This window comes from Oncorhynchus clarkii, chromosome 5 (assembly GCF_045791955.1).
Source record: "Oncorhynchus clarkii lewisi isolate Uvic-CL-2024 chromosome 5, UVic_Ocla_1.0, whole genome shotgun sequence".
Lineage (NCBI taxonomy): Eukaryota > Metazoa > Chordata > Actinopteri > Salmoniformes > Salmonidae > Oncorhynchus > Oncorhynchus clarkii.
Window position 1 is genome coordinate 9,195,708 of NC_092151.1, and position 16,425 is coordinate 9,212,132.

The 16,425-nt window shown below is 41.4% G+C and overlaps 1 protein-coding gene across 2 annotated transcripts in view; it reads right to left on the reverse strand.

The window, feature by feature from the left end:
• Positions 1 to 5,973: 5,973 nt before the first annotated feature.
• Positions 5,974 to 16,425, reverse strand: part of LOC139408303 (spleen tyrosine kinase) — a 28,872-nt gene continuing 18,420 nt past the window's right edge. Inside the window, exons 8-15 of one of the 2 annotated variants that reach the window (XM_071152020.1) lie at positions 16,337 to 16,408; positions 13,735 to 13,816; positions 13,403 to 13,562; positions 11,290 to 11,499; positions 9,871 to 10,060; positions 8,815 to 8,955; positions 8,267 to 8,379; positions 5,974 to 7,119 (exon numbers count right to left, since the gene is read on the reverse strand). In XM_071152020.1, coding sequence (XP_071008121.1) covers positions 7,044 to 7,119; positions 8,267 to 8,379; positions 8,815 to 8,955; positions 9,871 to 10,060; positions 11,290 to 11,499; positions 13,403 to 13,562; positions 13,735 to 13,816; positions 16,337 to 16,408 — 1,044 coding nt within the window. In that variant the 3' untranslated portion in view covers positions 5,974 to 7,043. The remainder of the gene's footprint in view (positions 7,120 to 8,266; positions 8,380 to 8,814; positions 8,956 to 9,870; positions 10,061 to 11,289; positions 11,500 to 13,402; positions 13,563 to 13,734; positions 13,817 to 16,336; positions 16,409 to 16,425) is intronic. The other variant, XM_071152021.1, reaches the window with a different exon arrangement.

Consider the following 16,425-nt stretch of genomic DNA (forward strand, 5'->3'; position numbering starts at 1 on the left):
TGCTCGTGTCTGCCTAGCATCGCTCCCTGGATCCCGACGGCTGAGTGGAGAGGATCCGAAGTCGCTGGGTCCATTCTTGGTCGGATTCTTCTGTTACGGTGAGTGAATGAGGACCCAAAAGCGAACTAACTTAAACAGAGCTTCTTTAATAACCAAACATAGGTAGGCTCAGATAGACCGGCAGATTCCGACAGGACAGGACAAGGTTACAGCAAACATGACGATAGTCTGGCTCAGGCATGAAACACAACAAACAAGAATCCGACAAGGACAGGAACAAAAACAGAGAGAGATATAGGGACCTAATCAGAGGGAAAAAGGGAACAGGTGGGAAACGGGGTGAATGGGTAGTTAGGAGGAGACAAGGCACAGCTGGGGGAAAGAGGGGGAGAAAAGGTAACCTAACAACGACCAGCAGAGGGAGACAGGGTGAAGGGAATGGACAGAAACACACAACATGACAATACATGACAAAACTTGGTAGTGAAATAGTCTACTTTTGCTCTACTAACCTTAGTTACATAATATCTCTATTACAAATACAAAACAGAAATATCACAGTTACATATTCACACCCTTTACTCAGTACTTTGTTGAAGAAACCTTTGGCAGCGATTACAGCATCAAGTCTTCTTGGGTATGACGCTACAAGCTTGGCACACCTGTCTTTGGGGAGTTTCTCCCATTCTTCTCTGCAGATCCTCTCAATATCTGTCAGGTTGGATGGTGAGCGTTGCTGCACAGCTATTTTCAGGTCTCTCTAGAGATGAACGATCGGGTTCAAGTCCGGGCTCTGGCTGGGCCACTCCAGTATATTTAGAGACTTGTCCCAAAGCCACTCCTCCGTTGTCTTAGCTGTGTGCTTAGGGTCGTTGTCCTGCTGGAAGGTGAACCTTCGTCCCAGTCTGAGGTCCTGAACGCTCTAGAGCAGATTTTCAACAAGGATCTCTCTGTACTTTGCTCTGTTCATCTTTGCCTCGATCCGGACTAGTCTCCCAGTCCCTGCCACTGAAAAACATCCCCACAGCATGATGCTGCCACCACCATGCTTCACCGTAGGCATGCCAGGTTTCCTCCAGATGTGATGCTTGGTATTTACGCCAAATAAATATTGGTTTCATCAGACCAGAGGTGCTTTAGGTGCCTTTTGGCAAACTAGAAGCGGGCTGTCCTGTGCCTTTTACTGAGGAGTGGCTGCCGTCTGACCACTCTACTATAATGGCCTGATTGGTGGAGTGTTGCAGAGATGGATGTCCTTCTGGAAAGTTCTCCCATCTCCACAGAGGAACTCTAGACCTCTGTCTGAGTGAGCATCGCGTTCTTGGTCACCTACCTGACCAAGGCCCTTCTCCCCAGATAGCTCAGTCTGGCCGGCAACTGTGTTCTTGGGGACCTTCAATGCTGCAGAAATGTTTGGTACACTTCCCTAGATCTGTGGCTTGACACAATCCTGTCTCAGAGCTCTACGGACAATTCCTTCAACCTCATGGCTTGGGTTTTGCTCTGACATGCACTTTCAACTGTGGGACCTTATATAGACAGGTGTGTGCCTTTCTAAATCATGTCCAATCAATTGAATTTACCATAGGTGGACTCCAAGTTGTAGAAAAATCTCAAGGATGATCAATGGAAACAGGATGGACCTGATCTCAATTTCAAGTCTCATAGCAAAGGGTCTGAATACTTATGTAAATAATGTATTTCTGTTTATTTATTTTTTATCAGCAAACATTTTGCTTTGTCATTATTAGAGGTCGACCGATTATGATTTTTTAACTCTGATACCGATACCGATTATTGGAGAACCAATTAAAGCCAATACCAATTAATAGGCCGATTTTTAAAATGTATTTGTAATAAAGACAATTACAACAATACTGAATGAACACTTATTTTAACTTAATATAACTTAATATAATACATCAATAAAATCAATTTAGCCTCAAATAAATAATGAAACATGTTCAATTTGGTTTAAATAATGCAAAAACAAAGTGTTGGAGAAGAAAGTAAAAGTGCAATATGTGCCATGTAAGAAAGCTAACGTTTCAGTTCCTTGCTCAGAACATGAGAACATATGAAAGCTGGTGGTTCCTTTTAACATGAGTCTTCAATATTCACAGGTAAGAAGTTTTAGGTTGTAGTTATTATAGGAATTATAGGAATATTTCTCTCTATACAATTTGTATTTCATATACCTTTGACTATTGGATGTTCTTATTGACACTTTAGTATTGCCAGTGTAACAGTATAGCTTCCGTCCCTCTCCTCACTCCTACCTGGGCTCGAACCAGGAACACATCGACAACAGCCACCCTCGAAGCAGCGTTACCCATCGCTCCATAAAAGCCGGCCCTTGCAGAGCAAGGGGAACAACTACTCCAAGTCTCAGAGCGAGTGACGTTTGAAACGCTATTAGCGCGCACCCTGCTAACTAGCTAGCCATTTCACATTGGTTACACCAGCCTAATCTCGGGAGTTGATAGGCTTGAAGTCATAAACAGCGCAATGCTAGAAGTATTGCGAAGAGCTGCTTGCAAAACACACAAAAGTGCTGTTTGAATGAATGCTTACGAGCCTGCTGGTGCCTACCATCGCTCAGTCAGACTGCTCTATCAAATCATAGACTTAATTATAACATAATAACACACAGAAATACATGCCTTAGGTCATTAATATGGTAGAATCCGGAAACTATCATCTCGAAAACAAAACGTTTATTCTTTCAGTGAAATAAGGAACCGTTCCGTATTTTATCTAACGAGTGGCATCCATAAGTCTAAAGATTCCTGTTACATTGCACAACCTTCAATGTTATGTCATAATTACGTAAAATTCTGGCAAATTAGTTCGCAATGAGCCAGGCGGCCCAAACTGTTGCACAGACACTGACTCTGCGTGTATTGAACGCAAGAGAAGTGACACAATTTCACCTGGTTAATATTGCCTGCTAACCTGGATTTCTTTTAGCTAAATATGCAGGTTTAAAAATATATACTTCTGTGTATGGATTTTAAGAAAGGCATTGATGTTTATGGTTAGGTACAGTCGTGCAACGATTGTGCTTTTTTCGCAAATGCGCTTTTGTTAAATCATCCCCCGTTTGGCAAAGTTGGTTGTCTTTGTTAGGAAGAAAAATTCTTCACACAGTTCGCAACGAGGCAGGAGGCCCAAACTGCTGCATATACCCTGACTCTGTTGCAAGAGAAGTGACACATTTTCCCAAGTTAAAAGAAATTCATGTTAGCAGGCAATATTAACTAAATATAGCAGGTTTAAAAATCTATACTTGTGTATTGATTTTAAGAAAGGCATTGATGTTTATGGTTAGGTACACGTTGGAGCAACGGCAGTCCTTTTTCCCGAATGCGCACCGCATCGATTATATGCAACGCAGGACACGCTAGATAAACTAGTAATATCATCAACCATGTGTAGTTAACTAGTGATTATGATTGATTGATTGATTGTTTTTTTATAAGATCGGTTTAATGCTAGCTAGCAACTTACCTTGGCTTCTTACTGCCTTCGTGTAACAGGCCGGCTCCTTGTGGAGTGCAATGTAAAGCAGGTGGTTAGAGCGTTGGACTAGTTAACCGTAAGTTGGCAAGATTGAATCCCCGAGCTGACAAGGTAAAAATCTGTCGTTCTGCCCCTGAACAAGGCAGTTAACCCACCGTTCCTAGGCCATCATTGACAATAAGAATGTGTTCTTAACTGACTTGCCTAGTTAAATAAAGGTGTTAAAAAATTATATACCAAAAAAAATCTGACAAATCAGTGTCCAAAAATACACATTTCTGATTGTTATGAAAACTTGAAATCGGCCCTAATTAATCGGCCATTCCGATTAATCTGTCGACCTCTAGTCATTATGGGGTATTGTGTGTAGATTTCTGAGATTTGTTAGATTTTTTTATCCATGTTATAATAAGGCTGTAACATAACAAAATGCGGAAAAAGTCAAGGGGTTTGAATACTTCCCGAAGGCAGTGTTGTGCATAGTGCTGAACATAGCGCCATAGTGCTGAACATAGTACTGAACATAGTGCCATAGTGCTGAACATCCTGCAACTAATGATGTCCAGCCGCTCGACATCCTGCCCACTCAACCCCATCATCACGTCCCTTCTCTAGACTATCACGTCCCTCATCAACTCATTCCTGACCACTGGCTGCATACTTCAAAAAGTCGCTCCCCTCCTCAACAAACTAACACTCGACCCCTCTGATTCCAACTACAGACCAGTATCCTTTCTTTCTTTTCTTTCCAAAACACTTAAATGCTGTTTCTGACCAACGCTCTCGCTATCTCTCTCTTGACACTAACCAGTCATGCTTCAAGACGGGTCACTCAACTGAGACTGCTCTTCTCTGTGTCACAGATGATCCCCGCACTGCCAATGCTGACTCTCTCTCCTCTTCTCATCCTCCTAGATCTATCCATTGCCTTTGACACCGTGAACCATCTGATCCTCCTCTCCACTCAGGGCTGGACGTCTCAGGCTCTGCATACTCTTGGATTGCATCCTACCTGGCAGGCCGCTCCTACCAGGTGACTTGGAGAGGATCTGTGTCTGCACCACGTGCTCTCACTACTGGTGTCCCCCAGGGCATGGTTCTTGGCCCTCAACTCAACTCATTTTGTCATTCCCCCCTTCTGACACCCAGGTGGCGACACGCATCTCTGCGTGCCTGCCAGATATCTCAGATTGGATGTCGGCCCACTAATTCAATCTCAATCTCAACAACATGGAGCTGCTCTGACTACCGGGGAAGGCCTGCCCGCTCCAACACCTCTCCATCACGGTTGACAACTCCACTGTGTCCCCTTCACAGAGTGCAAAGGACCTTGACGTGACCCTGAACAATACCCAATTGTTCTCAGCAAAACAGTGACTCGCTTCTGCAGGTTCATTCTGTGCAACATTTGTAGAGTACAACCTTTCCTCACACAGGGAGAGGCGCAGGTCTTAATCCAGGCACTTGTCATATCCCGTCTGGACTACTGCCGCTAGAGGGAGCTGTGACGTCAATGATGGGCGTTAGTGGGATCGTGAGATTTTGGATGTTTCTTCCTCAATCTTGGAGAATGCCGTGTACTGAACACTACTAACTTTTTTCAGTCTCATCATGTTCCATGTTAATTCAGGTATGTAATGCGCAAAAAGTGCAATATAACTCACAAAGTATTGACATAACATGGTTAACTACATAGTCCATGAGTTTGGTGATGTTTGAAGGCAATTGAAAGGAGTTTTAACTGGGTGAAAAACTGTTTTTAACCAAGTGAAAAACCCCTGCAACTTATCCAGAACACCGAGGCCCGTCTGGCATTCAACCTTCCCAAGTTCTCCCATGTCACCCCGCTCCTCCGTACACGCCATTGCCTGCCAGTCGAAGCTCGCATCCACTACAAGACCATGGCGCTTGGCTATGGAGCAACAAGAGCAACTTAAATAAGATATCTGTTGTATCCCCCCCCCAAAAAATACAAATAAAATGCATTTGTCTTTTCCTACTAGCACTGACTTCTTTATTGAGGAAAAATGTACTTACTTTGACTGTGATATGTAGTTGTCTCACCTCGCTATCTTAAGATGAATACACTAACTGTAAATCGCTCTGGATAAGAGCGTCTGCTAAATGACTTACATGTAAGTGTAATGTGTTGTTAGCATAGCTATGCTTTAGCCATCAAAAGGGGTTTAAACCCATTCAGCTGAACTCACTCCTGTGTGGACAGAGCAGTCAGGTTTAACCTAACACATGTTATGCCAACAAAGTTACCCGTTTTAGTGGAATCGTTCTAAAACCGTAGCTAAGGTAAGTGACAAACGTGCAATAGAGCCTCCATCTCCAATAAAACTCCAGCCCACATGTTGCAGGTGGTCCCATAACGCCATTCTACAGTACATGACAATATATTTTAGAATTCAATTGCCATGTATGAAACACAAAAGTACAGCAATGCATATTAACTGATATTAATAGAGCAGTGCTTTTTTATTTAGTTCAGTCGGTGATGTTGAATGTTCTCCCTCGGTTCTATTTCTTGTCAAATCAATTCAAAGACAGTGAGACAGTCTAAAATAACTGTATTGATTCATTTTTTTGTTGTTGTTGCACTAATTACAATTCTCATCAGTGAATGTATTTAACCAGAATGTAATAATTTACATCAGATATATCTTTGCCCGTTGGATTATACAATATGTGCCAGGTATGAGGAAAACAGAACATAACATCCTGAGGAAAATGTGTAAGCATTTTGATACATAACTCCAGAAGAATCATGAAATAAAAAATATTTTAAAATGTCAATAAAGAGAAGTAAAAAAGTAATGATAAAATAAATAAAATCACCTGGCCCCTTGTTTTATTGTAAATTTAATATTGTTTGAGAAAAAAAAAAAGAATTCCAGTCAATTAAACAGAACAAAAACATCTTCAAAGCTCTTTTATGTCCTGGCACCCCAATTGTGGAACCAGCTTCCCCTGAAGCTAGGACAGCAAGAGTCCCTGCTTAACTTCCCAAAAACCCTACCTCTTCAAAGAGTACCTTAAATAATCCCACAACATCCCTCCTCCCACCCCCCACAATAGCTTATTCCCCCTTACAAGCTCTGACTTTGCTGATAGCTACTTTATTGAGGAAAAATTAACTTACTATGACTGCGATGTGTGGTTGTCCACCTAGCTATCTCAAGATGAATGCACCAACTGTAAGTCGCTCTGGATAAGAACGTCTGCTAAATGACTAAAATATTAATGTGTGTTTCAATCAAGTGGTTTTAAATATATTTTTCTACATTTTCCAACATTGTTTAAAACTGATATTTGTAATCAATTTACAATATGTTCAATCTTTAAATCTATACTAATCAGGTTTCTCGGTTTTAATAACACTTTTTAATGAGAGGAACTCCCAAGATGCCACCGGTGCCAAGAGCAAAACACTAGCACCCCACAGCAGCAGTATCTCCTGAGGTCCAGAGTCAAATGCTCTTTACACTCCAGTGGTTGCTGATTGAGGTGACCGATCATTGTGACGATATGTCATAGTAGTAATCCCTCAGTCTGGGCTCAACAACCGCAAATCCAGGCCTTTCATCCGCCCTGTAGGAGATAAACCAACGATAAGTACACAGTATAGTGTACTATACCAGAGCCATAGCATCAACAAGATGCCAGATAAGCAACAATAATATCCAGATAGTCATATCCACTTTTGCCTCAGAACAGTGGTGTAAATTACTTAAATATAAATACTTTAAAATATTACTTAAGCAGTTTTTTTTTGGTATCTGTACTTTACTATTTATATTTTTGACAACTTTTACTTTTACTCCACTACATTCTTAAATAAAATAATGTACTTTTTACTCCATACACTTTCCCTGACACCTAAAAGTACTCGTTACATTTAGAATGCTCAAGCAGGACAGAATTATGGCACCTGTCAATATAACACTTTGTTATCCCTACTGTCTCTGATCTGGCAGACTCACAAAACACAAATACTGTGTCTGATCTGGCAGACTCACTAAACACAAATACTGTGTCTGATCTGGCAGACTCACTAAACACAAATTTCTGTGTCTGATCTGGCAGACTCACTAAACACAAATACTGTGTCTGATCTGGCAGACTCACTAAACACAAATACTGTGTCTGTAAATGATGTCTGAGTGTTGGAGTGTGCCTCTGTCTGTCAGTAATTAAAAATAATACACAAATTGTGCGGTCTGATTTGCTTAATATACGGAATTTGATGTATAGCCTTTACTTTTACTTTGTATTAAAAAAATGATGTCCTTTTTCTACCACTGTAATTACGTACAATTAAAACCAGATACTTTTAGACTTTTACTCAAGTAGTATTTCACTGGGTGACTTTCACTTTTATTTGAGTCATTTTCTGTTAAAGTATCTTTACTTTTACTCAAGTATGACATTTGAGTAGTTTTTCCCACTACTGCCTCAGAATACAATATTGCTTGTAAATTATGGGATAGTTCTGCTATCTCCCTTTCTCCATTGTCATACTGTATGGAACTTGTAACAAGGTTTAGGATTATATTTTCTTTCCACAGATAGGCTACAGTTTCTTCTAAAGCCCTGTTCTAAGGTCAGTGTTAGATTTGACCTCCTAACTACTGAACCAGGGTTAGATATTATTCATACTCCTCATAGTTATAATTCCCTTCTGATTCCCGGGTAATCTGATTCTAGATCTGTAATTTGGGCTCCCATCCTCACTCACTTGTATGTCCAGCACTTCTTCATGAGGTCATACATCTCCGCGGGACAGTTGGGGGGGATGTCCATACGCTCACCATTCTCGATCATCTGGATCACCTCATTTCCTTTCATGCCCTGGGGGGAACAGAGGGTGACATAATGACACCACTCACACACTGATGGCATACCAGACAGAGGCAGTCCCTAATGGCACTCTATTCCCTACGTAGTGCACTACTTTTGACCAGGGCTATAGTTTAAAAGTAGTGCACTACGTAGTGAATAGGGTGCCATTTTGGAACACATACATACGTGTTGCAAAAGTGCTTTGACTGACGGCTACTACACGACAGGGTACTCAGACTATTAGATAAGCCATCACTTAAGGTGTCATTATGTCAAATAAAGGCCAAAGGATGTGTTGTTAAGAACACCTTCCTAATATTGAGTTGTAATGTACTTTGTATGGTGACGTAATGTGTCTTGTATGGTGACGTAATGTGTCTTGTATGGTGACGTAATGTGTCTTGTATGGTGACGTAATGTGTCTTGTATGGTGACATACTGTACCTTGTATGGTTTCATCCCTAGCGTGTACGCCTCCCACATCAGGACCCCAAAGCTCCACACGTCACTCTTACAGGAGAACTTGAAATAGTTCATACACTCTGGGGCGTACCATTTCACTGGCCACTTCCCATGGCCTTTTGCCTAGAGAATAGGGTCCAATCAAACATCAGGGAATGGATTAATCCTAACCCTAGAGAATAGGGTCCAATCAAACATCAGGGAATGGATTAATCCTAACCCTAGAGAGTAGGGTCCAATCAAACATCAGGGAATGGATTAATCCTAACCCTAGAGAGCAGGGTCCAATCAAACATCAGGGAATGGATTAATCCTAACCCTAGAGAGCAGGGTCCAATCAAACATCAGGGAATGGATTAATCCTAACCCTAGAGAGCAGGGTCCAATCAAACATCAGGGAATGGATTAATCCTAACCCTAGAGAGCAGGGTCCAATCAAACATCAGGGAATGGATTAATCCTAACCCTAGAGAGTAGGGTCCAATCAAACATCAGGGAATGGATTAATCCTAACCCTAGAGAGCAGGGTCCAATCAAACATCAGGGAAAGGATTTAAGTTTTCCCTTCCCCAACTCAGACAACTGACTGGCAGTCCTAGCTAAATACTTGAGAAATTGCTCTTTGCTAAGAAGCTATTTTTGTTTGTTTTTATTCAAAATTGTCAAAAATAATCACAGTAAGGTAACTAACTACTTGTTACTCAGAAATTATTTTATATTGAAATTACTGTAGAACTGTTCACCCTACTGTCATTGTGGGCAGAGTCTTTCTTGAAAAATGCTTTTATCTGGATCAATACAGGTTCAATAGAGTTTTCCTAGAGTTCACTAAGGTCAAAATTCAGTTGATGTGCTAATAATTTCCTCTTTTAGGATAACTTTTTAGGAGTTGCAAACTCCTTTCATACTGTATTTGATCGAACTGACAGGACAATTAGAAGTAAAACAGCGGGGATAGACTTTAGAAGATGAGGCACAGACAGTCTGAACTTCGCCAGGGGGTAAGGGCACGACAAAAATTATATCCGAATTGAATACCTTATAGTAGTTCTCCTCCTCTGTGAGAGCCTTGGACAGACCAAAGTCGCTGATCTTGGCATAGTGCTGGGTGACCAGGAGCACGTTCCTGGCCGCAAGGTCCCTGTGCACAAAGTTGTGCTCCTCCAGGTACTTCATGCCCATAGAAACCTGGTGCACCAGCTCTGTGATGTTCTTAATGGAGATCTGTCTGTGGACAGGATCAATGGCTGTAAGTGACACTGAACACTGAATTATACTGTATCTCAGGTGTAAAACTCCAGTCATCGAGGACCGAGTGTCTGCAGGTTTTTGCTCCTCCCTTCTACTTGATTAATTAATTAAGGTCCCTGATGAGTTAGGAACTCCCCTCACCTGCTTGTCTAGGTCTTAATTGATGAGTTAGGAACTCCCCTCACCTGGTTGTCTAGGTCTTAATTGATGAGTTAGGAACTCCCCTCGGCTGGTTGTCTAGGTCTTAATTGATGAGTTAGAAACTCCCTTCACCTGGTTGTCTAGGTCTTAATTGATGAGTTAGGAACTCTCCTCACCTGGTTGTCTAGGTCTCAGTTGATGAATTAGGAACTCCCCTCATCTGGTTGTCTAGGTCTTAATTGATGAGTTAGGAACTCCCCTCACCTGGTTGTCTAGGACTTAATTGATGAGTTAGAAACTCCCTTCACCTGGTTGTCTAGGTCTCAGTTGATGAATTAGGAACTCCCCTCATCTGGTTGTCTAGGTCTTAATTGATGAGTTAGGAACTCCCCTCACCTGGTTGTCTAGGACTTAATTGGACACAAATTGAAATGAAAAAAACAAAAACCAGTCGACACTAGGCCCTACATGGAATGAGTTTGACGCCTCTGCGTGTAGCTCTAAGATTATGATTTTGGGTTTTGGGTTCTAAGGGATAGGGAAGGAAGAAATCCCTTAGAACCCCTAATCAAATATCACTTGTACGCTGGCCAGCTTCACCATTTAGCCAGCTTCGCATAAATGTTAACGATCTGTCATGAAAGGCTGGAAGTAATATTGGAGTGGGAAGGTTGTGATGTGTAAATGGTATTTGTGAAGACAGGATGTTTAACCATATTGGTGTATAGGGTGCTAGCCTAGGAGGCTGAGGCGTGATCCAGAGTCCTGTGGCCCATTGTGACATAGCTACGTGGCTCTGCAAACCCCGTCTGCAGGGGTTGAACAGCCTGACCGCGCACCTCCCGAGAATTCTGCGTAGGCGGCTGCCATTCAACTACTTAAATGTGATGACGGATAAATAGCTTGAACCGCGGTGAGAACTCGAAAAGTATGAATGCCAACAGACAAATATTCTAGAAAAATTTGATTTTTAAAACGTAGGTTTGGGATTTGGACTTACACCATAATTGTCAGACTGATGGAAGTACAGTACTCTCGAAGAGGGAGACTGACTGGGGAACTTACTTGTGCCTCTGGAGGTACTTGTGGAGCGGCCCCAGTTCGGCCAGCTCCATGACCAGCATGAGGCTCTCGGCCTCGCAGATGCCGATCATGCGGACGATGTAGGGGTTGTCCAGCTGCTGCATGACGTTGGCTTCCCGCAGCATCTCCTCCTTCACTGCTGGGTTGTTGTCGTCATTCTTCAGGATCTTCACTGCCACCGGCTTCTCTGTCCTGGGGAGATGGAGAGATGACGTCACTGCTTAGTGGAAAGCTAATGGCCAGCATTTTTTTTTAATGATGTTGACGTGATGTTTTTCAGACTGTGCATTGTGCACTTTACTTACCTTCTATGTAACTTTGTACTATTGTTGCTGCTAATGTTGATAATTAGTATTGGTATATTTACAGTATTTTGATGGCTGCCATGCCTGAAGCACTAGCATTGTATGTAGTAAATTAGTGTGTAATATCTCAGTATCATTGTGATTCATGTGTATTTTTAAATATGTTTTTTTACATCTCATGTGCTCCTTGATGCAAAACCAATTTCCCTCTGGGATAAATAAAGTTGAAACTTGAATTTGAAGCTAGCTACTTTATAGCTAACTGAAATGCTAGCTGTTACATACAAGTTTAGCTGTTATAGTTGTTTTTTCTTTTCTTTAACTTTATTTTGACAGGGAGGGATGCTATTAGGTGACATCAATCATTTCAGGTTATTTCCCCAATGTGTGAGGCTAGCTAGTTGTCTGACCTCTGCTGCAGCATCCTTGCTAGCAGTGTTGTAGGCCAGTCTACAGTCGTTCTCAAGACCAAAAATGTTCTGTCTCAGTCTTGTCTTGGTGTCAGATACATTTTTACCTGGTCTTAACTCAGCCTCAGACAATGAGGACTCATTATTTTCCGAGACCAGCCAAAACCAGCGGAGTCAGTCAGAGCATAAAATCGCTCCGCCTGGCCAAATACCCACATTCCTTTGATGACAAATTAATATCTTATTGCCTACGAAACCTTGGCTTCCTGTTTTACTGGTAACATTACTGTCCTTTTCTTTCATTGAAAGCATGGAGGAGGAGGTGTGATGGTGTGGGGGTGCTTTGCTGGTGACACTGTCTGTGATTTATTTAGAATTCAAGGCACACTTAACCAGCATGGATACCACAGCACCATCCCATCTGATTTGGGCTTAGTGGGACTATAATTTGTTTTTCGACAGGACAATGACCCAACACACCTCCAGGCTGTGTAAGAGCTATTTGACCAATAAGGAGAGTGATGGAGAGCTGCATCAGATGATCTGGCCTCCACAATCACCCGAACTCAACCCAATTGAGATGGTTTGGGATGAGTTGGACCGCAAAGTGAAGGAAAAGCAACCAACAAGTGCTCAGCATATGTGGGAACTCCTTCAAGTCTATTGGAAAAGCATTCCAGGTGAAGCTGGTGGAGAGAATGCCAAGCGTGTGAAAAGCTGTCATCAAGGCAAAGGGTGGCTACTTTGAAGAATCTCAAATATAAAATATATTTTGATTGGTTACTGCATGATTCCATATATGTTATTTCATAGTTTTGATGTCTTCACTATTTCTCTACAATGTAGAAAAACCCTTGAATGAGAAGTGCGTCTAAAACTTTGACTGTATATACTGTATACTGTATATACTATATATATATATATATTTTTTTAAATCTATTAAACCTGTTTGTGTTAGTGATAACTATTTCTGTAATTGCCCTCATCATACATGTATTTCACCATTCTTAATGTCAAAAGAATACATATGTTGTTCTGAAATATGAACACAGAAAAAAAGGGTCATTTTAAACTCTTATTAATGTTAAATTAGCTACCAGATGCTACTGCAGCGGAGGTCAGCTAACAGTATCTAGCTTAGCCTTATGCAGTTACATCACCTGCATGAAGACATGATATAATTGTTGTCACTGAACTATGACATCTGGTTTAATGGTATCGGCGGGTTAACAGTGGTGTCTATTCTATGTATGGGAAATATTATGAATAATAATCATATTAGGTTGTATTTTTATTGGACTATCCCTTAATTTTTTTTAAAGAATATGAAATTGAAAACAGCAATTCATATTTTCCTTTTAAGCTGTGAAGGTTACGTACTTCCTCATTTTGTAGATGCCCTTCATGACAGTCCCAAAGTTCCCAGAGCCCAACTCTCCATCTTCCAGGAAGAGCTGTTTGCGGTCCACAGTAGAGGTCCTCAGCTCGTCTGGGTCAGCGTAAGGACTCTCGTACACCTCTGTGTCCATTGGCATGGACTCTGAGACAAGACACACACCCCACACAGTGTGATAACATCAATTTCGATTCAATTCAATTCAATACCACTTTGGGCTGCAGCAGTACATCAAAATATATATCTCACGAATACAAGAGTGGGCCACTCCAAACAGGATTTGTCTCAAAAGTCATGACCCCCTCCCATCACTCACCTTTGCTGACCATATTATTTGGAGCCCTGGTGTCATAAGGGTTGAGATTATCTGTGGTTTTGCTGTGAGAGGCACCCCTGCCCTATTACAGGATACAATAAGAGAGGGGTCAAGGTACAGATAATATTGTTTGTACATAGATAATTTGGAGAGAGCACTGCCGGAATGTAACCTGAAATGGTTTGATTGGTTGGTTGATTGATTGACACACAGAAGCATAAACGCCCCTTGACCTTCTCAAGCAGAACACCAATCTCTCTCCTTCATGGAACACTTATTACAGTGATCAAAATACACCACAGTTGATATGGTTGACATTTGTGTGGTTTTTAAATGGGAGCTTCACATAGTATGGTATATTGTTTGTCACCTTCAGAATACTTTGAATACCTTTTTTTGGTTGTGCATGAAAGACATGTTTTTTTCCCCTCCAAATTCACACATCTCACTGTAGATGATGCCATCAGGTGATTGATTAAAGGTGAAAGGTGAGGTGGGTCACTGGAGATTACTATCGAGTAAAAATACAAACAATTTTCTCACATTTCAATGTGGTTTTCCAAATGGAATTCAACTCTAATTCCAGTTTGTGTGTACTCTAAATTAGACATGTTTCTCCTAATGACATCCTTGACTCAAGTACTATGTTGTGAATGTGGAGAAAAGCTTACTACTGTCACAAAGTATTCTTAAGGTACATTGCATCACACGTTGCCTGGCGACTCAAACGGAATCCTTTCCGCTGCTCTATAACGGGGACCATCGTCATAGTCGTTTGTGGTGACGTCAAAACGAGGGCTGTTGTACAAAACATAGTGTGACTGGATCATCTCTAACCAATCAGAGTATCAAAGCCAATGACGAAATTTCAAACAGCTGTCTTATTCACATGTGTCACGGCTCTGGCCCAACCCCATCGGTTTCTGGGACCAATCAGATTGGTTAGAACGTGTTTGCGTTCTAGAAATCGTTGGGGAGGTACTCAGATCCAGACTAATTGCGGAGAAGAAACTAACGACCGAGGACGTGGCATAGTGTTTGGCCGGAGCAAGGAGTTTGGGTCGCCAGGCTTGTTATATCAATGTAGGTCTACAATGTAGATATACAACTGAATGCTTTTTTTTTTTTACATTGATTTGTGTCTTAGTGTGCGGGTCACGGCAATTACAAGGGAATCCATGAAGGAGAAGAGACTCTGCATCAACAACAACAAAGTACATGGAATGAATGATTCACGCAGAAGGTAAAAGGGAAAACCAAGGGCAGATGTCAGGAACTTTAAACACATGCATTTGAAGGAGGGCTAGGGAACAAATGTAACCACGAGCCAGCTCACTGACCATTTTGTCCCTTACCCCTGCTTTAAGGCATGACATGCCTAAATTAGGAAGCGTTCATTAGCTTAACTACCACTTGAGAAATGTAATCCCATGGGACTGAACACCAAGAACTGAACTGGTTCACTTCCTCACAACTTCATCTTTATGGAAACAACATCAATTTTTTTGCACTGATAAACAACTGTCTACACTACGGAGCACTATGAGACTTTAATGTTTCCATAAGGGTTTTGTAATTACCCAACGTGACCTCTAGGTGGCGTACAAGTTCTAATCGACTGTAATGATGTCTGTTTGACTCAGGTCAGTCGTCAATTATTAAATGCTAAAACAAAATTTAAAAAGAGTAAAGATCCTTGGATAAAGGAAGATTGTATCACTTTATAAACTATGAATTTCCAAGAAACTATATGAAGTTCTTGTCAAGAAAGACAATTAATTCTCACAGTTGGAGATCATGATGAATAAACATGAACATCAACCAGAAGTAATTCTACGAGTCAATTGAAATATTTAATTAACTTTAAAAATCATAAGTGTGAAATTCCAAATGTTGTCTGAACATATTGCGTTGATGAGTAATTAGTTGATTTATTATCATGGGCCTTTCTCAAAATCATGTAGCACAGTGATACTATATTAAAGGTACACTCACCAAGATGACATCAGTCACACCAAGGTGACTTCCTACTTACAGACAACAAACAACATAATCACAATTCAAATCGGACTAGACTGCCATTAATGGGCCTTCACAATTTGCGCTCTCCCATTTCCACATTGGCAAGATGTTAGTTTGTAAGTAGTAAGACCTGTCGTGTTGACGACTGATGACGTCAGTCATGCAGACAGTCTCTTTAAGGGCTCGATTAACTCCGTATCGCAGAAGTTCAGCGTTATAACGTTCACGGTAAACGTTGCATATGCCGGACTCAATAGGAAATCACCTCCTTTAGATTTAAATAGCTCCATAGCACAGAACTTCCACGATACGGATTTAATCAAGCCTGAGTCAGTCGGCTACATTCAATTGATTACATTTCTAAGGTCATCTCTTCACACTTTTAATTTCTTGGGGGAATGTGAGGGGGATATGAATGGAGGAAAGAGTGCAGGTAAGTTTCAGAGAGTGGTGTTAGTATGTAGCAATCCACACTTTAGCAAAAAAAATCACACTTTTGAGTGTTAAGGGTTGGGGGGATGCACGAGGCCTACTGTACCACTGTAGGGGTTAAGAGGGGGGAGGAGGTGTGTTAGGGCACCTTTTTTCGACCAGGTATGGGTATGGAGTAGGATTTGATTCTGGTGAGCATTCCACCTGCCGCTTCCAATAGCTAGAAACCACAGTTTC